The sequence below is a fragment of the Coffea arabica genome, chromosome 6e, assembly GCF_036785885.1.
Source record: "Coffea arabica cultivar ET-39 chromosome 6e, Coffea Arabica ET-39 HiFi, whole genome shotgun sequence".
Taxonomy (NCBI): domain Eukaryota; kingdom Viridiplantae; phylum Streptophyta; class Magnoliopsida; order Gentianales; family Rubiaceae; genus Coffea; species Coffea arabica.
The window spans coordinates 21,478,678-21,503,614 of NC_092321.1; the positions used below are offsets into that span (position 1 = coordinate 21,478,678).

Below are 24,937 nucleotides of genomic sequence, written 5' to 3' on the forward strand. Positions count from 1 at the left end.
ATGTTTTATTCTTTAATTTTTTTTTTTTCACATTTTTGTATTGGTTCGATCTTCTTTAATCTTTTTCCTGTTCTCAGAAAAAAAAAAAAATTTACACTTAAGCTGGTGGGGCCTGTGGGAACCTAAAACTTTACTCTTAGTTAGTAGTAGTGAAGTAACCATCCGTCAAATGGTTTGCCATCCTATAATATATGGTCCCAATTCTTTTAACATTCATCTTATTGCAGCGTTGCCGTTGAGTTCAAGCACGAAACCTTCTCATTCACGTAACGACATGGAATTTATAAGATAGTAGATAATAATAGCATGGGTCAAAGAGCCCAAAGTCCTCCAAAGTTTCCTTTTCCCTAAGGCATACTCAAATTTTAGAAATAAATACACACGAACGACTATTAATTAAGAGGAAAAAATTGTAGTTGATGCGGTTAGAATCCTCTCCCTGTATTCCTAAGACCGTTGCACAAAGTTTCAACATATCACAGCAAGAAAATTTGACCAAGAAGAATCCAATATCCATTGGACCTTGAAATTTGAAAACCGTCTCCACCAGGCAGTCAAAAGAATGAGCAAGACTTTTATTACCAGAAAAAAAAAATAAAAGAAGAAGAATAAACAATATTTTCTTCTAAGATTATATTTTTTAAAAAAAACTTTATATAGTTCTTTGGTCCCATTCATATAATAAAATAATAATTTGCTAAAATTATACATAATATTTTTTCTAAAATACAAGTTTATTGTTGTTTTTTTTTTCTTAAAACTTATATCTAATTGAATCTTATCCAAAATCAACCATGATTGATCACAAATGCGTAAAGTATTATGCGAGTGAATATAATAGAAAACATCCCACAACCATCTAAATCTTTTTGACATCTTAATAACAGAAAAATGATTAATTACTACGCAATTGAAGATGTGTGATAAGGCCATAAATTAGCACAATTTCTAATCTACATATTCCCAGCAAATTTTACATAAGAAGTTTGCATAACTAACCAAATTCTTTGTCCGTTTTCCCTATTTTCCAAAGATGGTATTAAAAAATTCAATGACCCAAATTATATCACATCATCTCATTAGATAATTTTTAAGCCATTAAATTTTTAAATCCAAAGAATGATAAAATTCTAGCAGAGGGACAATGAGAGAGTTTGTATCGATGGAAACTTGATAGCGATCGTCAATTAATAATATTCGCACTTGAGCAGAATTGTCGTAGTAAGTAGCAGCCATGCCATTGGGTAGTTAAACAGGCTCTTGCTCTTATTGGATGATTTCTCCATCTTTGATATCCTTTGCCTCCTTGAACCACTATCAGTCCGTCCTTTAGATCATGAGTGTATGGTTGGGAATATTTGGATTAACTTTAGGCCTTTCTTTCTATTATCAACACTTCATCTAAAGCCCCACCATGTTAGGTCACTCTGAGGTGTGTCTTAATTTCTTAAGAATGTTTGACAAAAAAAAAATAAAAAAAAAGTGTTGTTTCATGCAGTAATTAAACTTTTTTGTTTTAAGTTGAAATTTTGGAAGAAGAAAAGTTTTTTCTCTCGAACATATATGGGGCAATTCTCATGATGTTTAAATATGAAGGAAACTAAACCAAATTTTCAAAGGTGTTACGAAAATCAACTGGAAAGAAAAAGAAAAGGAACAGTGCAGTGCAGTGGTTATAATAAATGCAACTTACATTTAAGAGTGACAAATAACTAATTAATCTCGTTACTCAATAGCAACTCAACTCAAGACAATCTCAACCAAAAGAGGGGTACAAGATTAGTATAAGATTATCATACAGAGAAGAGATTAGTATAAGATTACATCTCCTAAATATGTCAATCTATCCAATCCCTACAAAAATTTTTAAAAAAGATCGATGCTTTTTTATTAATACATGCCTATAGATTATCATATCATGTCAACTAAGACCCTCGAGTGTTATTTAGTTTAAAACTTTAAATGTTTTTCATCTTGTCAATGTTTCCTTAATAATATGGCACAGCAACACAATTTTACATATTCTACGGGCACATTTTCAACCATCAAGGATTTATTTGATACAGAACCATGAGTTATGAGTTATAGTAGCGCTTGCATCAATCAAAACCACACTATACTATACATTTGCTATAAGCAAAAAAAAAGACAGAGATAAAGAAGAACGACACAGCATACCAGACTCTTGAGTCCTCTGAAATGAATATCTTAGGTTCAAGCCTCAAGGTTGGTTTGTTGATTAAAAAACCTTACCGTCCAGTGGGATTCAGAATCTCAGAGAAAACACTGTCACACCTTGAAGTTGTCACTGCTTGCCGTGGATGTCCAAGTTGTAATACCACCATCTCAATCTTGCCAGCAGAATCTTGATCGCCTTCTGATTCAGAAATCACATCTGTATCATCATCGGTCATATTTTGCACATCTCCTCCATGCATATGCAAGGGAAATGGATCAGGACGACCACCCTCATTTTCAGCTGCCTCCTGGACTTGCAATGCAAATTCAAGGCCACCAACTACATCATCCATTCCCGGTCGTTGAATCCCTTGATCTTTCAAACAATTATTGGCTGTTTCAGCAAAAATCCTCAAACATTGGGGAGCAATCTCGCCCTTCACATCTGGGTCTACAACTCGATGGATAATCCCTTTTTTGTAACACCTCTTGGCCCATTCAGCCAAATTCACCTGCTCCTGGGGTAAGTCTAGAATAATAGGTGCCCGACCACACAAAACTTCAAACAAAACCACCCCGAATGAGTACACATCGGACTTGTCCGTCAATTGCTGTCTCGTGTAGTACTCCGGATCTATGTAGCCAAAACTCCCCTTGACCTGGGTGCTGATATGGCTGTAAATCCCACTCGGACCAAGTTTGGATAATCCGAAATCCGAAACTTTGGCCACCCATGCCTCGTCCAATAATATGTTGGTTGACTTGACATCGCGGTGAATGATAGTGTGCTTGGTGCCTGTGTGGAGATAATCCAACCCTTTGGCGGCGCCAATGCAGATTTGAAGGCGTTGTTTCCATGGGAGCGGTGGATTGTCTGTTCTATAGAGATGATCGCGGAGGGTCCCATTAGCCATATAATCGTAAACCAAGATCATCTCACCCTTTTCATCACAGTGGCCTATCAAAGAAACCAAATGAAGATGTCTTAAATTTGATAGCATCTCGATCTCGGTTTGGAATTCGCGGGCACCCTGTCTTGATGAAGGATTTAATCGCTTTATAGCAACCGTGGTTAGAATGTTGTCTATGTACCCTTTGTACACGTTTCCAAATCCTCCGGTTCCAATCACAAACTTGGCATCAAAGTTGGCCGTAGCAGATTTAATCTCTTCCAGCAAAAATCTCCTAAGCGACGACGAACCTGGTGCTCCAGTCTTTATTGACCTTGGCGGGGTTGAAAGTGGGGTCCAAGATGGCTTTGAAGCACTTTTCTGCTCCACGTCTTTTATCCCTCTCTTCCATCGCCACCGGAAAAACAAGAAACCAATGATTAAAACCATGGCAGCCCCTCCTGCTGCCCCTCCTGCGATGGCAGCAAAAGGTACTCGAGATTTTCCACGACTCCCCTTGGGATCATGATTGGTCCCGCCAAGACTGCCGTTGGTGTTATTCAATTTAAACAATTCTAAGCCATTCAAGATCGCATCGGCATATTTTGGTTCAACGTCAAGATTTGGGTACAGAGCAAGAAACAAGCCTTGCTTGGTCTGGCGACCCTCTGGTGGGTTTGGAACGAACACGAGGTAGTCTCTGAGAACTGGGATTCCTGGGCCGCCTGCCCAATGTATAAGATCGGCAACTGGCTCAGCTGTTATGTTACTAATAAATATTATGAACACCCGTTCGTAATCCGCTGCAATCAAATCAGGATTAATCTCACAAAAATGCAACCTCATGAGATAATAAAACCCAGAATCAACAGGAAACATCCAGCTCAAGTTGAAGCGGGTGCTGAACTTTCCCATCGCCCTGGCAGTAGCATAAACAACTGGGGGCGCGGTGTAATTTGGGGTCTGTGGAGTGTACTTGATGGCAATTTCATTATTGCTCAGTGGATTTCCTTCATCTTCGCCCCAGAGGAAATTGTAATCTGAAGCCCATTCCCGGAACATCCCACTATCGTCCACCACAGAAACATCTTGGCCTCCTACGTTGAGCCTGTAAAGAGTTTCAAAGGCAGTCTTATCCTGATCAAACTCGAACTGGCCATCCACGACTTTGAGGGGATCAGTGTTGCCCATGTAGAGATCGTCTGGGGTTGAAACAATTTCAATTCCATTAACGAAAGCATAGGAATTTGAAGGGGGAAAAAAGGTAACATTAAGGAATTGATTCATATCCTGAACATTGATGACATATTCTTTTTTAACAAAGGGTGGTGAGAATCCCTCGCTAGAAACTGTGAGATATGCGCTAAAGTTACTGAGAAGGTTGTAGTTATTAGCCGTGACATTGAAGAAAGACTCAGTTGTGTTGAGACCGCCGGAGTACGAGGTAGGGTAGAAGTAAAGGCGGAGGAACTTTTTGCCTAGGCTGACAGGGAAGGTGTAAGAGAATTGAGAACGGATGATTCGGGCACTTGAAAAAGGGGCTCGGCTGACTGAGGGGCCTAGCTCAGTGGCTGTGACTGCTGATGAAATATTTGCCATGTCGTTCGGTGAGAATTTTGAGCCCACGTCGCCGTCCCATTTCCGGCCATCAACTGAAGTTGAATTCGAGGATGAGCCGCAGCTGATCAGGATATAATCTGTGGGGGTGTAAGGCGGAGTACTGCCAGTGGAAGCGATGACTAACAACAAATTGAAGAGAAAGCAGAGGTATACAAGAAGAGTGAACATTAGAGCAAAGACTTGCAAGAAAAAATATATATATATTTTTCGGCTCAAATGTTCTGATGGAAAAATTGGTCGTTATTCCATTGAAGCGTAGGATTGGGATTTCACCATTTGTCTTTAAAAAATGTTGTGGAATTTAAAGTCCCCAATTCAAATGAAGAAGGGAACGGTAGCAGAATTAACATCATGAAGTGAGGATGGCATTGTCAAAATTAACTCTCTAAGTTGTTAAAATGAACTCTCTAAGCGTGGACTTGTTAAGTTGGAAAAGTCAAGTCATTGGGCAGATTTAATGCGTCAAGTCATTGGGCCAATAAAATGCACGCGTATAGATTTATTCTCCCAAATAAAGCTTATGGAAGCAGCTGCACCTTGGCAAATAATTAGTTGCACTTCTCTCTTTTTAATTTCAAGCAGAAGTCATCAAGATTTGCATTAAATCTGCGTTTTCTTGATCTAAGCTTACATGATTAATCGATGGTTATGTAACCTAGAATTATGGAGCAAAATTGGCTTAGAAGTATGATGCATTCTCTTGGTAATTTTATTTTATTTTTGAGAAAATGATCCAAAATTTCACTTTTCAAACCATGCAAAACTTGCTTTAAATTTTGAAAACATACCAATAGCGTTCCATAACCCAATTTCGACCAAGTTTCTGGCAAAATGGAAAAAACATGCGCATTATATCAAATTTCGGCCAAATTTCAACCACATGCGCATTATATCAGGTGCAAAATGGAAAATCAAAATTCTTCCCAATCAAAACTCAAAGAGAAAATGATGAATTTCATCCCCTTATATTTTTGCAAAATATTTTTTTCCATCGCACATATTTAAAGCTTGTAAAATCTATACCCTTACAAGTTGAAGATGTACTACTAATTTCCTCCAAAAAAATGAGTTTTTATCAACTTTTAGGTAAAGGGTAGCGTACCCTAGTTTAGGTTTGCAAACGAATCAAACCGCTCGTAAGCTGCTCAAGTTAAAACTCGACTCGAGTTTGGTTGATATTGAACTCAATTCGAGCTTGAGGTGACCAAGTCAAACTCGAGTTCAAAGATACTTAGTTCACTAACTCGCGAGTCGACTCGATTATATAAATATTTATATTAATAGTAAAATTACATATATATCTCTAATATTTTATTATTTGTTAAAAAATTATTATTTTATTCATTTTTTAAAAAATAAAATAAATTTTTTTTTTTAACCATGAGGTTTGAGAGTTCGTCGAGATCAAACTCGAATTCGAGTTTGATAAAACTAAGTCAAAATTCGACTCATTTCGACTCGACTTGTTTGCAACTCTAACCTAGCTACATTACAATATTTCAAGGCTGTTAATCAACTAAATGACCAAAACAAAAGCAAATAGCGAATTAAACCTCGTTGCTTCGCTGACGGATACATGTTTCATTATGTGAAGGAAATAGTAATGCATAGCCACCAAGCCAGAACAATTCGACTGCAAATTGTTGATGTAGTAATTTATAAAAGCTAGATAAAATTCTTCTATGTTTCAATGATGTTTACTTTTTTTTTTGGCTTGCTCTACTTTTATACAGCTCTCATCTGTTGTGTTATCAACAGATTCATAGACGAATTTGTCCTGTTCCATGGGCTTGATTATATTTTCTTCAAATAATCAACATGCAATAACTAGTGAAGCAACGAGATTCTAGCGCGACATCTACTTTTGTCTTCGTCATTTGGTTGACTAATAGGCCTTGAGATGATTTACAATTGATTTAGATTTGGTTTTGGGATGAAATTGGTACATGTTCAAAATGACAGGGATGGTTTTGCATTCTTTTAAATGTGATGGATGAAAGAAAATATTTTCAAATATGTGAGGGACAAAGTTGGCCATTTCCTCATTTAATTTTAGAGGGGAAGAGTTTTACCTTTCGATTTTGCCCCTAATATATTAAGCGCGTGATTGGGGTATGAAATTCTTAGCTGGAGAGTTGATCGAATTTGATTTATGGGACTAAAGTGGTATATTTCCAAAATATAAGCATTATTTTATGAATTAATCTTCTATACACTGACAGCGTATACACTTTCACCATTAGAAGTATGACATGTAATCCGAATTTGAATTTAAAATTCGAATTTTACATATGTATCGTATATCCAATCATGATAGTATATACATCGTCAGGGTGTGACAGCCCCACTTTCCTCTAAGGCGAACCAAAGGGGTTAGTGGACTGCCTGCCCAGCTCTCGCCAGGACTAGCGGTTCAGTTTAAAGCGATCTAATACGTTCCGGAATATACAAACGCGCGTAAACAAGTCAAAATCGCAAATAAATAAAAAAAAATGAAAACGGGGTCGGCCATGAATAGTAACCAACACGTCAAAATCCAACCAAGCATCACTCAAATATATACATCTTGAAATTTAGCATATACAATCCAAAGTGGCATACAAAAGTATTCAAAAGTTGATACATGTACGGTTTGCCAAATCAAAAGAGAAACGGACCCAAAAGTACATTTAGGGTTTCATTCAATGAGCTATACAAAAGATATGTCCATCTAGCTCAATTCGGCAACCAACTATCAAATCCAGTCCAAAAGTATTTATTTTCCTGTAAGGAAAACAAAAGAGACAAAAAGGGGTGAGCTTGCGCTCAATGAGGTACCAGACACATAGCAGTAAAATCATGGCATTTCACATTTAACAAATCAGGTACACATGCCAGATGTAAGTAAAGGAACCAATGATTCAAATAGGAAGGATATAGGTGGCTCTCAGGAGCCAAATTCCCATTCGCGTCACCGAAGCTTGATCAAAATAATAGTTTACACTCCGTCAACGTTAAAGGAGTAACCAATACCGTAGACCCCACTTTCTCCGATTCCTTCCACCTCACATACCCCTACCGGGCCCGAACTCCAATCAGATCAGAAATGGTAATACTCGAGTATACCCGGAATCAAGGGTCTCAATACCCAAAGATCCCAAAACAGACTACCGTGGTTCGTTATCTAATCGACCAGGCCCTTGCCGGCCCGACTCGAGTAACTAGCCACAGGGGTTGAGCTCAGAGGTCACAGAAAGGTTGTTGGATACAAGTTTCCAAACGACGTCCGGACAGATACAGATACAGATATCAGATACAATACAGATTCAGATTCGCACCCAAAATTGGCATATGAACAGACAAGAGAACGAGTGTGATAAAGTACACTCTCGTCTCTTACAAATTAAACAGATAGTGTAGTCATTTAAATCACATATTGCAGGGCAGAAATCAAGTTAAACAACAATTGAGGGGAGTGGTACACTCACCGGTCCAAGTACGGATACTTCCAAAAGGTTTCACTTCAAACTGGCTTTAATCGCCAAGAAACCCTAAACGAACCAAAGTAAAACAATTATGGTTCCCACTTTCACGAATCCAGTACACGAAATGCATACCTAAAACTTAACTATAAGTCGTGTGCCTGATCACATTAGCTACCAGTGCAAAGAAATAACAATGAAATTGGAGAAAAAGGTAGCGGTTAGTATCAAAACATGAACAACCCGAAAACCCTTCGCTCAAGTCACAAGTAAATCCAACTAGCATTCAAGAAAAAAAATTTCGGCAGCAAGTCCCTTGTGTTTACCTATTTTCCAGCCATTAATGGCTTCATTATTTCCTCAAATCAGTCCCAATATCTCATACCAAAAATAATCTCATTTCCAAAAACCGTTCACTAAGCTTAAAGTCATTCAAGTACAAAATTTAGCTAGAAAAATGACCGGAAACGAAAGTCAAGCCCTAAAACTACTCAAATAAACACAATAAGACTCGTTTACAAGTCATAAACCAATTCCAGTTACCACCAAAAATAGAGCTCCATAAGCATACATAAGCATTAGAGGAAACCAGAAAAATCCGGAAATGCAATTAGCTTTGCCCTGAAAAAAAAACAATTTTTAACCTCATTTTGCGGTAATGGCACCAAAGGCACTACAATTATCGGATGAAGGTGCAAGACCCACCATTTCGAAGCTAAGAAACAGAGCTACAATATTGAAGAAGGTCACTCAGCCCAGTTCCGAGTGAAAACAGATCAAAAATGCAAGATACTACACTAGAACCGCAAAAACAGATTCACAAACCACATTCTGCTGCAAACAGCATAAATCAACCTACTTAAGTCTAAATCCAGTAATTCCAAAGCCATCCAAAAGCTTAGAAACAGGGATACATTTCATCAGAAGACCTCAACAACCAATTCGGAAGCATTCTCAACCAAAATAACCCATTACAGAAGCAATTCCCAATTTCGGGTAAAACCAGGACAGCAAGGGTAATTTCGATTTTTCTCAAGCTACGCTACTCCGATTGACCTGAAATTTTGTAGGCACCTCTAAAATGTCATTCCCTACAACTTTCATGTTTTAAACCAAGGCCAATTCGGCCTCTAACTATGAGCTACAAAACCGGGCAGAATGTAATTCCAAAAACCCTAACTTTTCAATTTTTCTTCCAAACAGAAATTGCTCGCAATTATCCACTTTTTCCACCTCCTAGATGCCTTAAATACCATTTCCAATCATCATACATAGCCTCACAATCATATTCATATGAAAACAGAAAAATCCCCAATAATTAGAAAACTTCATCAATTCAACCAAAAATCAAGATTTAATCTATAAAATTGCATCTTATACCACCACTAATCATGAATTAAGCATCATAAGAGGGAGGAGAGTGGTTCTTCACAACTCACCTTAGAAACAAGAGAGAGAGAGCTACTAGTCCTCTTAGCTTTCCAAATAACTTCACCAATCACTTCACAATCACTAAGTGGAGGGGTTTTATGGAGTAATTGCAAGATCAAATGGTTGGATGGTTCAACTTGAGCAAGATTGGAGCAAAACTTGAAGAGCTTTTCTTTCTTTTGGTGCTTGAGAAAGTCGGCCAAGAAGGAGATAAAGATGGTGAATTTTGGTTATTTTTTTTTTGATTTATTTGATCAAATGGTAAAAGGTGAATAATTGTCCAACAAGTCAATCCAATCAAATGGTGACACTTGTCACCTCATTAATGCATCTCTATCTCTTTGTTCCCTCTCACTCCAATCCATAAGGTATTCTCTAATTATCTCTTAGCACCCGATAATTTAAACCCAGTATCCAAAACTTAATCTAGTTGGTCGAATTTTTCCGAATTTTCCGCACTAGCGGGTCCCACGTCCGATATATACTCTTAATTTCTCAAAACCTATTCGATACTAGAAAAATCATCCAAAAACTATATCTGCTCATTAAAAATATCTAGAAAATTTTCCTACTAAAGAAAATGCAGAAAACAAGCCATTAAATAAATAAAACCCTAGAAAATGGGAAAAGTACGGGTTCTCACACAGTGTATAAAAGATTTACTCTTATTTTATATGATTGTAAGTGTGGGGAACGAAAAAATCTTTTCTGAAAAAATAAGGGACTAATTGGGTCTTTTTTTTTGTATTTTCGGGCGAAGGTGCTTGGTACAAAAATCTTTTTACCATAGCTGTGAGAATGAAATTAATAGGAGGATTTACATTTCATTGATCAGAACTTGATTTTGGGGTGCAGAGATGCTGAGAACATCCATGATAATTTAGCAAGAAAGAAGGAATAAGGACATAGAAGTTTTCTCCTTTCTAGTGGTCTTTTGAGCAACGCTACTTTTTTTAAATTCAAATGATCGTCATTTTTAGAGGACAATTGTAAGTTATCTTTGAAATTATAATGAATAAAATTATCTTTTTCAATTGAAAAAATATCAAATTATACTGTAAACATTAAAAATTATTATGCATATCTTGGTTCAGGTGCTCATTTCCCTTTATCATACAATGTAAAGGAATGGTCTGTCCTTTGGAACATCCAATAAAATTGGAACGATATAGAGAAGATTTGCAAAGACTATGCAAGGGTGACACACAAAAATGAGAAAAAAAGGATGGTCTAATTTTTTATTGGTGTTGGTTGTAGGGTTAGGTATTAAAATACAACTCGAAAAAAGATTGGTGGATAAAATCAAATGATGCGTGAATAGTAGAGCACACTTAGCAATTTCCGTTCTCCTGGGCATTGGTCTCCAAAAGAATTCAAAAAGCTCTTCAACCTCTACCCCCCAAAAAACAAAACTAAAAATAATCCCTTAATGGCAGAAGAAATACCAACACGAGTTGATTTACAAGTTACAACTCATCGGATCTACAAGTTACAACTCGTGGAATTATGTACTTTTGATTTTAAAACTTTAATCTTAATTACATGACTATACGGTCCATCATCTGCAATCAAGTCTTGTGGTGCATGTACCAACAAACTTGCAATCGCTATACGGTCCATCATCTGCAACTATATATATATATATATATATATATACCAATTCACCGTTGAATTATTATAAATATCCAAACCAAAAGCAATTAAAGTCTTATAATACTCAAATATTGGTAAAAATGCTCTCTTTAATATGTTTATAAGTGCATAGATAAGTGTTAAATACAAGAAAAAAATCATTCACTTGACAGGAGACAACAAAGCAACCAATTAGTTTGAAAATTTTGGGATTAGCTTCCCCTCCCCGTGAACTGATAGAAGACCAGCTTTCAAAAAAGATTTACCAACCGTTTGGTTGGTGGGTTTTCAAAAAAGATTTGCCATTGAAGAATTTTTTATAGCCATTGCTACTGCTATTCCGTAGTGTATGCCAAACAGCTGGTTAGATATGGCAACCAACCCGCTCGGGTAGGAGAAATGAGGCAGGGATGGGAGTGGGGGATTTTTTTAACCCTCAAATGGGGCAAGGGATGGGGGAACATACCACGCTCCATCCCTCGTTTAAATTTTGACGTAGTATAACATCTATGTATGTTTATGTATATATATATACACACACACAACTAGAAGGAATCAGGCTGTGCAAGCATAGCTTAGCCCTACCTATAAAATTCTGGTTAAAATGCATCACATCATAATTTGCTTTCAAATAAAGAGCAATTACAATTCCTAAAAAATAAGGTTTATTTTTAGCAGAATGTTTCAAAAGTTTGCTCCAACTTGCTTATTGTAATGTAGTAGAGATATATTGTTGTATTGTATGGACAAATAACAATAAAGAATTTAAAAACCAAGCACATGAAAAATGCAAAACCAGTTCAATGTTAACATAAATGGTATATGCTTCATGAAACTCAAACATCATGCTATTATAATTACAAATGCATAAAATTTCACCACTATTTCTTTTCAAACAAGACACCATCAAGTAAAAATTCCCATCCTACAATTTCACAATAAAACTTGGAAGAAATTGAAATGGAAGGTTTTTCAATGCATAAAAAGGGTACAAAAATTTAGTACCAAAGAATTACTAGATGAAGTGCTAGATTCAATTATGCATTGAAAAGGAACTAAAACATCAGAAATGCAAAACAAAAATTTTACATTTAGATTCAAGACAAATCTCACAAAAGGAGAATTGCCTTGCAGAACCAAAATAATTGAAGGCTTAATGAATATCAAGGAGATCAAGCCAAAATAAATAAATACATCATGGTAACAGGATAAAAAAACTATACTGAGAACTTGAATAGTTGGGATAGATCAAAAGTGGGGATTGAAGGTTGGAGGCATATTGTAATTGCATCATCAAAATACCACAATTGGTATATTTAAACTTTTTCATGGAGAGCACCACAAAACAGAGTTATCTTCATTTAATTTTGGTTCGAAATTTTAGTCCAGCTGAAGACTGTCTTTTCAAAATTTTCCCTGTTTAGACCAGAGAATTACCAAATTAGTCAACTCAATTTTTTTTAAGTAGGAGAGGGGTGGAATTTGCGAAGCGGGGAGGGGGAAGACGGGGGAATTGAATCCAAGACCTTTAATTCGTGGGTCTAATCTTAGCTACTAGACTACCTCAACAGTCAACTCAATTTATTATACATGCTTGATCAATTCAGTTTAGTCTCATGAAGTTTCTTCAGCTTACAGGTAATATTTGTTTTGCTTTATGACTTGAGTAATGGATTTTGTGTTTGGCTGCTCCATTGATGCATGATGGTCAATCATCGTTTGATCATCATCAATGGTGTTCTATCTCTGCGTCTTCATGGTTTACTTCATCATTTACTGTATTGAATTGCACTGCTAGTTATTGCCTTGAGCAATATACACAAACTGTTCTATTTGCTCATCGGATTTCAGTTTTCGACTTTAGGGCTTTATCCGCATTGATCGTTTTGATCCTAAAACATGGATCATACCTGGTGATAACTCTAGAGCCTACACACTGGAGGAAGAGCAGCTTTCACCTAGCAGAACTATTTATGACAGGGAGAAGAGGATGATTGAAATGAAGACCGTTGCTGATGTAATTGAGGCCCTCATTGGTGTATTCCTTTGCTCTACCAGTGAAATAGCAGCCTTAGCGTTTATGGAGTGGCTTGGTATTGAAGTTGACTCTATTTATGTGCCTTACATAAGGCCACTCCCTGCAAATCCAGGGGAGGTGGTCGATCTCAGATTTTTCGAGACTCGTTTGAATCAATACTCATTCCATGATGCTTCTCTCCTTGCTGAAGCACTTACTCATGGTTCTTACACGCGACCTGAGAACCCCAGATGCTATAAGGTAATCTTTGCCCTTCCTTTTTCTCATGTTGTTAACTTGTTATAAAAGTAAACCATTCTACTTGTTTTTTCAAACAATTTATGATCTTGTTGGAAATGTCTTCAGTATTTCCTCTGTTTATTTTCTCAACTTGATTGTGCATAGATACGTTTTTTTGTTATGCCTAACTTTGATTTCCTGCAAAATTGTGAAGCACTAAAACCTCATATGCTGAAATATCTTTTTGGTTCCTTGTCCGGCCTTAGTATTTTTCCTCAGTATTCATTTTAGTGGTTCAAGATATATTGCACCAAAGAGAAGCTGTTTGATGTGTACGCTGATATTATTTGCTTGCAGAGATCAGCTTTTTGAAGTCTAGTGCCATATTTCATACTACAAGCAGTGGTATTAGTTGTACTTTTTAGGTCGCAATTGATTAGTTACTTACAGGTTTGCTAGATCATTCGAGTCTATTTGAATTACCATATGTCTTTTGGAGCCACCAGATGAAATCAGAATTAGCTACCACTTTAAGGGGGAAAGGTCGTGTTATTACTTGTTTAGTTGATAATAGCCCTGGAGATACATGTCTTTCCTTGATTAAGTGCAAAACTATGTTTGTTGGGAAAATTTACATAGGAGGGGTTTGCATGTTCTGGTTCTTCAATAGCTAGATTGCTTACATGATCCTTATATCATGCACTAGTTTGAATTTGTCAATAGTTCCATATTGCAGAAGATATCACTGGCATGCCTTCTCGTAAAGATATTATTGTGGATCTTTCATGTTTACCTATGTTTCCATTTCAATGGAATTTGCAGCGTCTAGAATTTCTTGGGGATGCGGTGCTGGATTATCTCATCACCATGCACCTCCATAATGAGCATCCCAATTTGTCTTCTCGATTATTAACCGATTTAAGGTCAGCTTCTGTGAACAATGACTGCTATGCACGAACTGCAATTAAAGCTGGACTTCATCAGCACATTCTACTACATGATTCACAACACCTGAAGCGGCGCATTCTCACTATTGTTAAAAATTTTAAGCAATCATCACAAGACTCGACTTCTGGGTGGGAGTCAGAGCCAGTAATCAAGGTAATCCTCCATCTTTGATGTAAAATAAAAAACAATCTTTATTATTTTAGCTGTGCTAAATTTTTTTTTTTATGTTTCTTTGAGTATTTAGTTGCTAACAACCTCATATTTTTCAGATTCTTGCAGATATTATAGAATCTCTTGCCGGGGCTATATACGTTGATTCTGGATATGACAAAGAGGTTGTATTTCAAAGCATAAAGCCACTTCTTGAGCCTCTGGTTACCCCTGAGACACTAAAGCTCCAACCTGGGAGGGAACTGAAGGAATTGTGTGAGAAGGAGAACTTTGTCAGGAAGGAGGAGGATGGCAAGCTTGAGGTTAATGCAAATGGTGCCATTTATGTTTGTGGACTAACTGCAGCAAACAAGAAGACAGCAGAAAAAATAGCATCCATGAGAATTCTGGAGATGCTAAAGAAAAATTATGACGCCGGGGAGAGCCACATACAACCTCGCCTGTCTTGTGATATCAGACAAGTCAGATAGCCTTATGGCTGGATCATATAAGATCCTGATGATGTTTTTATTCCAAAAAAAAAAAATAAACTTGCTTATCATCATCATCATCATCGGAAAGGTGATTCAGATTGTTGGTGTTTTTGTCGCCTTCACGGTTTCCATCATAGTACTCTGTAACGGTACTGGTAAATTATAATTTGGAACAAAATCTTTGCAAACAAAATCACGAAATTTGAATGTGACTAATTGCAAAAGAAACTTATTACAAACCTCTGAAATTAATGATGACAAAGGATTTCAGTGGAAAACGTGAGAGGCAGAGAGTGCATATTTCCCGCAGAAGTTCTGTTTTTCGGTCGTGTGGTTATGGTTAAAAAGAAAAGCAAAATTAAATTAGACCAAAGACGACAACCTTCGCACCGTGGATGGCGTTAATAGGAACCATTTATTCGGTGAAATTATTCATGACAATGTCGAATGACCTTTCATGTTTTAGCCAATTATTTTGGCAAGTGGAGAATTTACTAAAAATGGGTTGACTCAGTACAAACTGCAATCAGAGAAGAACTCGTCCAGGTTTAACCCTAAAGAGCAAAAAAAAAAAACAAAAAAAAAGAGACTTCAGTCGTGGTCTTCCAGAATAATATCACTGCCCAAAAAAGAGTCCAAGAAACCATAAAATTGAGTCTCAATTTACATCAAATATAAAAATACCAAGCATGAGCAGAGCAATCATTTGCAGTAAGGAAAATAAAGGTACAATTGAAATTCGAGAAAGATGTGATGTAAATACATACATTCACACTTATTGTACCCCTGCATATAATACACTTTCTCAATTTAATTTATTTTTACTAAAAAATTAGCCATGAAACCCTCTTGATTGGCCCGGGGCACCGGTTAGCCAAACTCTTTGATTCATATGCATATATAAATGGAGTTTGGATTTTACTTTTAGGGGTAGTTAAGGAAAAGTATGATAGTGCAATAGCTTAAACTAATTTACAATTTTGTGATAGGGATTAGAGCTGTACATGAATCGAATTGAATCAAACTTTCCACAGTTCGAGTTCCATTCAAAGTTTTGAGTTTGAACTCGAATCTTATATGAGCTCAAAATCTAAACTCGACATCTATTCGATTTAATATTCGATGGGTTCAAGCTCAATTCGAGGGCTTAAAATTTTATTTAATCTTTCAATTTTAATATTAAATTGTTACAATACTGATATTTTAAATAAAAAAATATCAAAAATTATTGGAATCGAATCGAGCCTTAATGAGCTGAGTATCTACAAGTTTGAACTCAATTTGATACTATAAATGAATTTTAATTCTTATTCAAATTCGACCTCAAGTTCATTGAAAATCGAACTGGAATCAAGGCCAAACTATTAGTTATGGGTTCGATTCATCTATAGCCCTAATGGGGACTTTAGCATAACATGACTACTGTACCCTCTTTTTATGTAATTGGTGCGTGGTGCATCAGCATCTTAAATAGTGTTTGTGGACGCAAAATGACTAGCTTATCTTCTAATGTAACCATCAATTTTTTCATTAGCATAAAAGAGGCAGCCCATCGGTTTAAAAATCAGCAGAAACCTGTAATTTCTAATAAAACTCATTGAAATAATAGGTCTCATTCAAATCAATAATTGAATCATGTTTAAGACAATTTTAATGTGTAATAGGGAGTTTTTGGCTAAAATAACCTACTTTTTAAAAAATAATCCAAAGTAATGCTCTTTCAGTTTTTATTCCCTTGTTAATCTAGTTATTGCCGCATAGGCTCCCTATCAAAGGAAAAGAATCACTTGTAGATCTTTCCTTCCATATATTACATGATTTTTCTTTGTTTGGTGCCCTAAGGACATTCTATAAGCAAATTGAAAAAGGAAAGTGGGTTTACAATTAGTGCTTCAAAAGTATCGACCACCCCCTAAATGGCAAATTTGCAGAGGAACTTTTTTTTCCTACCATTATTCCTACTTAGCATTATTTTTTATTATAATATTACAAGTTCCTCTCTTTTTTCTTGTAACATGCAATGTTATATATGGCGGTCTCCTAACTTTGTACATTTTAAGAAGTTTATAAAAATTCAAATTGTTTGACACACGAGTAAGCGTTTCAAGATATGTGATATCACAGTTTTTGTGAACAGCAAAAATTCCACTGGAGAGGGAAAAGTTAATTAACAAAAATTTCTTTTGCATTTTTGGACTCATAACAAAAACCTTTTCAAAAAAAAAAAGAGAGAAAAAAGAATATAACTAGGTCATTATTAGTACCCAAGTTAATCTCTTTCGATGTTGTCTCCAAACTGGCCACCATCTTTGTTAGTGTTCTTTGAAGCTAGCTTCTTTTGATTTGGTAAGAAAACATGAAAAAGGCAATGTGAAATGAAACTAGATTTACTTCGAGTACAAAAACAATTATATATATATATATAGATTAGAGTGTAGATAGGGTTATCTAATTAGAGTAAAAAATTAGGGTAAGTCCATGGCAGCCCAGACTGCCCCCCTCCTCCGGGTGGGGGGCCGTCGGCCTCTTCCTCCCCCACCTTTAGGAAGAAGGCCTTTTCTGCGTTGTTTGAACCGCAACCGACGTCGGAGGTAGTGCAAGTCCAAGCGAGGATGACAACACACCATGGAGAGCCTGCGGTGGTCTTCAGTGCGGCTGAAATAGCAGCGATTGCTGTTCCATTCCACTACACTTTGGTTGGGAAGTTCTCTAAGGGGCGGCCGCTGCTGCCTGACTTGAGGAAATTCTTGTCGACTCTTGATTTGAAGGATACAGCGACTGTGGGATTGTTAGATGCTAGGCATGTGTTGCTGAAATTTCAGTGTGAAGCAGACTTCCTTCGCGTTTGGGGACGAAATTTGTGGTACGTGAATGGATGCCCCATGAGGGTTTTTAAGTGGACATCTAAGTTCCATGTGGACAGAGAGTCTTCCCTTGTTCCCGTCTGGTTTAGATTGCCCAAATTCCCAATTCACTTATTTGCTAAGCCATGTCTATTTCATCTTGTCTCCTGCTTGGGTACGCCGCTTTTCGTGGATGCAGCTACGTCTTCGTTTTCGCGACCGAATGTGGCACGGGTATGTGTTGAGGTGGATCTGCTCAAATCGATTCCGTTGAGGGTGTGGGTTGATATGGGAGATGGGGATGGCTTTTGGCAGGCTCTTATCCCTGAGAACCTTCCTAGTTATTGCAGCCACTGCTATCGTCAAGGGCATGGCGAGGATCAGTGCCGTGTGAAGCACCCTGATCTGCGCTTGCCCAAGACGCAGGGGGGTCTGGTCGCAGGGGTGATGGGTGCAAAAGTTCGCTCCTCACAGGCTAACACGCAGGGTATAGAGGGTGAGGAGCGAAGGGTGGTGAGTGAAAGCGCTGCGGTGCAGGCTGGTGTGACGCAGAATTCGGGCGGGGATATTTCTTCCCCGCAGGTTAATACCCTGGGTATAGAGGGTGAGGAGCGAAGGGTGGTGATTGAAGGAGATGGGGTGCAATCTGGTGCGACACAGAATTCGGGTAAGAGCCAATCCGAGGGGGCACGGCACGTTGACACCCATACTACTGTTGTGGGAGATGCGTCGTGCTTACTGAACCAGCTTGGAGGATCTACGGTTGCGCTCGTGGAGAAGGGGATAGAGGTTGCTGCTGATGCCATTCTTCACGCTATGTCTGACCGCGTGATTGGCGAACAAGAGGAAGTGCTGGAAGGGACTGCTAATACTGGAGAGTTGGTGCTGGGGGAGCTGAACGTGGCAGTTGGCCCGGGCATGGTGGAGCCCATACGCACCAAAGAGGGGGCTGTTGTGTCAGGGGAGAGCTGCAAGGACGAAGCTGTCAAGGATGGACGACAAACAGAAGCTGCCGAAACTGTTGCAAAAGCAAAGTCCGTTGCTGATGATGAAAGGGAGGGACAATTCGATCAATTTGCAGTCCATGACCACGGGAATGATTGTGAGGGGTCCCATATTTTAGTGGAGCAAATATTGGGAGATGGTCAGCAGCAAATGGCCGACAATACTTCATTGAGAAATCAAAATGCCGACAATTCTAATTGGAATAAAAGTGAGGGGTCCCAAGCTTTTGAGGAGCAGAATTTGGGAGATGATAATCATCAAAAGGTCAACACCACTGAGCCCGAAATTCTTTATGGTGCCTTGCGTGGGGTTGAGGTTGTACCATCCCTTGTGGTTACGAGTACAAGTACAAGAACAGAAACGAAAACAACAATGCCTCAAAATTCAGTGCCACAATTCAAAGATGTGTTCGAAGAGATTAAATGGGAAAAATTACATGGTACAGTTCCCCGACCACATTAAATTCCTTTTATTCGTTCAAGTATAACATGCAATGACAACAAAAATGAAGAAGAAGACGACGATTCACAACGCGAAAAACACAAAGATCAAGACCAGAGCCTAGTTCAAGAGCAATTTACCCAAGTGATTTCAAAGAAAGCGAGAAAACAACTTTCAAAAAAAGGTAAAACAATACAAACACGTCAAGATCTCAAACCAAATCCCCATGCTCACTCGCAGTCACACAAATGTGGGGCACCTTCGTGTGGATGATTTCTTTGGATTGATCTGTTATGTCTTTAAAATTCCTTCATATGCGCGTTTTATTTTTTATCATTAGATGTTTCTTTTCCTTTAAAAAAAATGTTATTTGATTAGAGTAGGGCTTCTCTAATTCTTAAGGCAATTGAAAAATTGAACTCTAAAGTCGTACCTAGGATTATTTCTTGATTGGAAAAGTGGTTAATAGTCATACCTTAACCACCAATACAGTAAGGAGAAATTGATTGTCATTGTTTGTTTGGCAGTTATAACTTGTTCATTAGTGAATAAAGGAAATTATTATTTAAAAAAAAAAAAGTACCCAAGTTAACACACTATTATATGAGCCAATCTATTATTTACTTTTGAGATTGTCATAAATAGTAAAATTTAAACTGTTGAAATGTCATTAACAATCGATGCGGATTGTGACTCTCATAAAGAAAGAACATAAGAGGACAACGTGGCAACAAGTAAATTAACAAAGGAATAAATTTTGAAAATGCAATAATTTGGCAATAATTTCGAAGGAGAAGGTCATTGTGAAAATAAACGCGTGTAATAGGTGAAGAATCAGATTTCTTGGCCGTTACAAGTGTAATTGAAGCCGCCTTCGAGTTCTTTTGCATTTTTTGGGCAGTTTCTTTTGGATATAATAATGGAAGTTATTAATACTAAAGATTGTTGGTTCAAATGATCGTAGTTTGCATTTGGAGCAGCTGTTTAGAGAGGTATGTTTATTCTCTCTCTCTCTGCGCTAAGGATTAGATATTTTTGAGAATATTTTTCAAAAATTTTATTGTAATATTGTATTTGAAAAACTTTTTTAATAGATGTATTAGGGTGTTTTCAAGGGTATTTTTCAGATGTATTTTTAGAATTTAAAACATTTTAGGTATTTTTTAAAAGTTTACACCACTGACCGCTACCACCCGCCGCTACCATCCTCTCCCTCCTCCTTCCTCCTTTCTTTTCTCTCTTCCTCTTTCTCCCCCTTCTTCTTTCTCTCTCTTCTCCCCTTCCCTTCCTTCCTTCTCCCTCCTTTCCTCCCCTCCCTTCCCTTTTCCCACCGGCACCTTTCCCCTCCCCCTCCCTCTCCCCCTCCATGACTGGTCACAACCAAAGGGCCACTGTTGGATCCTTAATCCAACATTGGACTTATATGTGAATAATTATGTGTTGCAAACTGTCAATTAAGATTAAACCCAATTAAAGTGATCAAATATAGTTTGGGTTTAATGTATCTAATAGGGTGTGGGCCTTTAATGTGTAGAGACTTAAGGGTTCCTATTTCTATGATGGGCTGAAATAGGGTTCCAAAGGATAACAAGAATGTTACCTATAAATAGGGTTATGGTCCCCAGGTCACAGGTATCGTTTAGTTGTCGTATTTCGTAATACCATAAAATAACTCTTCCCTAATATCCCATCGTCAAGAAAGATACCAGAGAGAAACTAAAGGCCTCTCTCAAAGGATCGGTGAATACCTGTTGACCTGGAAGGCCAACCCCAAAATCTCTAGGGATTCAAGTATCAAGTTTATCAATATGGATTCAGGTACGCTTCCGCTATTTTATCGTTTATTTATTTCTTAATAATCACCATATAGATCTTGGGTTTAACAGGTGATGGTTTTCACCAAAGGTTAAATTTAGATAACCACCCTAACAAGTGGTATCAGAGCCCATATGGTTGATTATTATGAAATAATTTGAATTTAGTAATTTATAGTAATTTTGCATGGCTGAAATTTGCAAGTTTTGGTAATTTGCTGTGTAAATTCAGTCATAGTAAAATTTACACGGCTGATTTAGTAATTATTTAGTAATTTGCAAACCTTGGTTGCTGATGGCTTTATAATTGCATGCCTTTTGTTTTTAGCCTCTGACTCATAACAAAAAAAAAAAAAAAGGCAATTCATGGGTTCCACCAACAAGTCTTCATAAGGTTTCCATGGTTTTGGTCTTGATTCACGGCAACTTTTCAATTCGGTCAACTTTTCAATTCGTGGGTTCCACCAACAAGTCTTCATATGTTAGTCAAATACTATTCTGGTCATGATTGTTTGCATATGTTCATGGCAGTGGTTAATTCGTGGATTGTACTGTCCATTGTTTTGGCCAATCTATTGGTTCTTTATGCGATATTTGTTAGCCGATTGTTTACTTCGGCTTTGTTTGAAATTATGACTAATTGGCACGTGTTTCAAGAATCAAGTTTACTTGGCCCGATTAATTGTTTATTTTGTTTATATCACTTGAATCCATTTATGGGTATGCTTTTGATTATAAAATTAGGACAATTAACTTGAATTTTTGACTTGATTCCTTGTTTAAGAATAGATTTCTATATATATTTATGTTAAGAAAATTAGGGTTTCTTTAATTTAAGTGAACCCTAATAAAGCTAATAAGATATTTAAACCCTACAAAGTCCATATGTTTGGCCCACTATACATATAGTTTTATAAAGTATTTATGGACTTCAAAAAAAAAAAATTGGGCTTGAATAATAAACTGGGTCAAATTATGGATATGGACCTTTGGTTCAATAAGTTTTGATCCAATTGATTGGTTTGATCAGAGTTAACTAAAGTTGACTTTGATCAAAATTTGTTAAATTTGTATAATTTTAAATTTGAATATTGGTATGATTATATATATTTTGAAATAAATTAATTGAAATAATATGCCACCAAAGTAACCTCTATTATGAAAATTAATTTATTTTAGAATATAACTAGTTGAGTACTTGTAATTTTATGAATATTGATCGGCCCAAAGAAAGGTCCATATGTAATAAAATTACATGTGCACTTGTGATAATAAATACGTGATAATTATTTGAATTTTACATGTGATTTATAAATTGGCCCAAGGAAAAATTTATTTTTCGACATGTTATTATTATCAGTATTTATTACTGCACCAAGATATCATTTAGAAATTAATATTTTTGTCCAAAGACAAAATATTAATGGAATATCGATATCTTGAGATGTGGTTACCTTTATTTAAATTTATTATTTTTTTGGTTTATGTGAGATTGTTTTAATTATTTTATGTTTTCTGTTCAATTGCGAATGATCTTACGAATATTACTTCCAACATCAATAATATTCCTATACTGAATGACACAAACTTCAAGTCCTGGAAAGAAAATCTCTTGATAGTACTTGAAATAATGGATCTCGACCTTGCGTTAAGGATTGATTCTCCCCCACCTCTTACAGACTAGAGTACCTCTGATGAAAAGAAAAATAATGAGAGGTGGGAGAGATCAAATTGTTTGTGTCTGATGATCATTAAAAAGGTCGTTCCAGAAGCATTCAGGGGAACAATGTCAGAAACGACTGTAATCGCTAAAGAGTTCCTTCAGGACATTGAAAAAAGGTTTGTCAAGAACGAAAAGACTGAAATTAGTACGCTCTTGACACGCCTAGTTTCAATGAAATATAGTGATAAAGGCAATATTAGAGAGTAAATCATGGAAATGTCTCATCTTGTTTCGAAATTAAATGCACTTAAGTTGAAACTCTTTGAAGAGTTACTAGTGCATTTGATTTTAATATCTCTTCCTACACAGTTTAGCCAGTTTAAGGTGAGTTATAACTGTCAAAAGGAGATTTGGTCTCTAAATGAACTCATTTTACACTGCGTAGAGGAAGAGCAAAGGTTGAAGCAAGAGCAGACAAAAAGTACCCATCTGGTGTCAACCACTAATAATAAAAGTAAGGGACTTAAGAGAAAGAAAGAAAAAGAAACTACAGGTACAGCGCCACAAAAGAAATCAAATGATCAGGGAAAAAATAGTTGTTTCTTCTATGGAGTTGAAGGGCATCAAAAGAAGCATTGTACCAACTATCACGCTTGGCGTGCTAAGAAAGGTATGCATCTTAATTTGGTTTGTTCTGAGGTTAATTTAACTTCGGTGTCTAGACACACATGGTGGTTAGATTCTGGTGCAACAGCTCACATTAGTGTGTCTATGCAGGGTTGCCTGAATTGCCGAAAGTCTAATGATAATGAAAGATATATCTACGTGGGCGATGGCAAAACAGTTCAAGTTGAGACAATTAGAGTTTTTAGATTATTGTTAAAAATCGGATTTTATTTGGATCTCTATGAGACATTTGTTGTACCGTCTTTTAGACGGAATTTAATTTCTATTTCTGCTTTGGACAAATTTGGTTATTTTTTGTTCATTTGGAAATGAAAATTTTGAATTGTTTCATGATTCAAAATTGGTTGGTTCTGGTTCTTTAATGCATTACGATAATCTATATTTAATTGATACGATTGTCTCATTTAATGAATCTCTGCATTTGAGTACTAGAGTAATAAAGAAAAAATTAATCAATGAGAATTCAACTGTATTATGGCACAAGAGATTGGGACATATCTCCAAACGGAGAATAAAAAGACTTATGTCAAATGAAATTCTCGACCCCTTAAACTTTATAGATTTTGATGATTGCATTAACTGCATAAAGGGGAAACAAACCAATCAAGAGAGATTTGAAGCCAGTAGGTCCTCAGACGTCTTAGAACTTATACATACAGATATTTGTGGACTATTTCCTACATCTGCTTGAAATGGTCAACAATATTTTATAACGTTCATAGACGATTTTTCAAGATATGGCTACATATATCTCATTTCTGAAAAGTCACAGTCACTGGACGTGTTCAAAACTTTTAAGGCTGAAGTTGAGAATCAACTCAACAAAAGAATTAAAAGCGTCAGATCTGACCGTGGTGGTGAGTACTATGGTAGATATGACGGTTCAGGTGAACAACGTCCAGGACCATTTGCTAAATACCTAGAGGAGTGCGGTATCGTCCCATAGTACACTATGCCGGGTTCACCCACTATGAATGGTATAGCTGAAAAACGAAATAGAACGCTTAAAAACATGGTAAGGAGTATGATATGTCATTCTACCTTACCAGAGTCACTCTGGGGTGAAGCACTTAAGACTGCAGCATATATCCTTAATAGAGTTCCAACTAAAACAACTATCAAAATCCCTTATGAGTTTTGGACAGGGAAAAAGCCCAGTTTAAAGCATATGCATGTTTGGGGGTGTCCAACTGAGGCAAGGTCTTACAGGTCAAATGAAAAGAAATTGGATTCAAAAATAATTAGTTGTTATTTTATTGGATACTCTGAAAGATCCAGAGGTTACAAGTTTTATGATCCCACAACTAAATCAATTTTTGAAACAAAAAATGCCCGATTCTTTGAGGATGTCGAGTTTGGGGGAGAAAATACAGTAAGAGACATTATCTTTAAAGAAAAATATATTAATATTTCCACAAGTGTC

The 24,937-nt window shown here is 36.8% G+C and overlaps 2 protein-coding genes, 1 long non-coding RNA gene and 1 pseudogene across 3 annotated transcripts; 3 read left to right on the forward strand and 1 right to left on the reverse strand.

Moving 5' to 3' along the window:
• Positions 1–2,035: 2,035 nt before the first annotated feature.
• LOC113694812 (receptor-like protein kinase FERONIA) lies at positions 2,036–5,029 on the reverse strand. Its single transcript, XM_027213694.2, has one exon. The coding sequence runs from the start codon at positions 4,854–4,856 to the stop codon at positions 2,250–2,252; it is 2,607 nt and encodes an 868-aa protein (XP_027069495.1). The 5' UTR covers positions 4,857–5,029; the 3' UTR covers positions 2,036–2,249.
• Positions 5,030–10,710: 5,681 nt separating this feature from the next.
• On the forward strand, positions 10,711–10,820 carry LOC113697665 (U6 spliceosomal RNA; annotated as a pseudogene).
• Positions 10,821–13,023: 2,203 nt separating this feature from the next.
• Positions 13,024–15,058, forward strand: LOC140009787 (endoribonuclease Dicer homolog 2-like). Its single transcript, XM_072056106.1, has 3 exons — positions 13,024–13,490; positions 14,292–14,570; positions 14,687–15,058. The coding sequence occupies exons 1-3, from the start codon at positions 13,203–13,205 to the stop codon at positions 15,056–15,058; spliced, it is 939 nt and encodes a 312-aa protein (XP_071912207.1). The 5' UTR covers positions 13,024–13,202.
• Positions 15,059–23,374: 8,316 nt separating this feature from the next.
• LOC140009625 (uncharacterized) lies at positions 23,375–23,904 on the forward strand. Its single transcript, XR_011817111.1, has 2 exons — positions 23,375–23,497; positions 23,605–23,904. It is a non-coding gene; the product is annotated as an uncharacterized lncRNA (long non-coding RNA).
• The last annotated feature ends 1,033 nt before the right edge of the window (positions 23,905–24,937 follow it).

What these genes read in the sequence shown, in the direction of transcription:
- LOC140009787 (XM_072056106.1), top strand. Translation starts at nt 13,203, where the DNA reads ATGATTGAAATGAAGACCGTTGCTGATGTAATTGAGGCCCTCATTGGT. An exon ending in AGAACCCCAGATGCTATAAG is followed by an intron (nt 13,491 to 14,291) that starts GTAATCTTTGCC and finishes TGGAATTTGCAG; the next exon opens with CGTCTAGAATTTCTTGGGGA. An exon ending in AGTCAGAGCCAGTAATCAAG is followed by an intron (nt 14,571 to 14,686) that starts GTAATCCTCCAT and finishes CATATTTTTCAG; the next exon opens with ATTCTTGCAGATATTATAGA.
- LOC113694812 (XM_027213694.2), bottom strand. Translation starts at nt 4,856, where the DNA reads ATGTTCACTCTTCTTGTATACCTCTGCTTTCTCTTCAATTTGTTGTTA.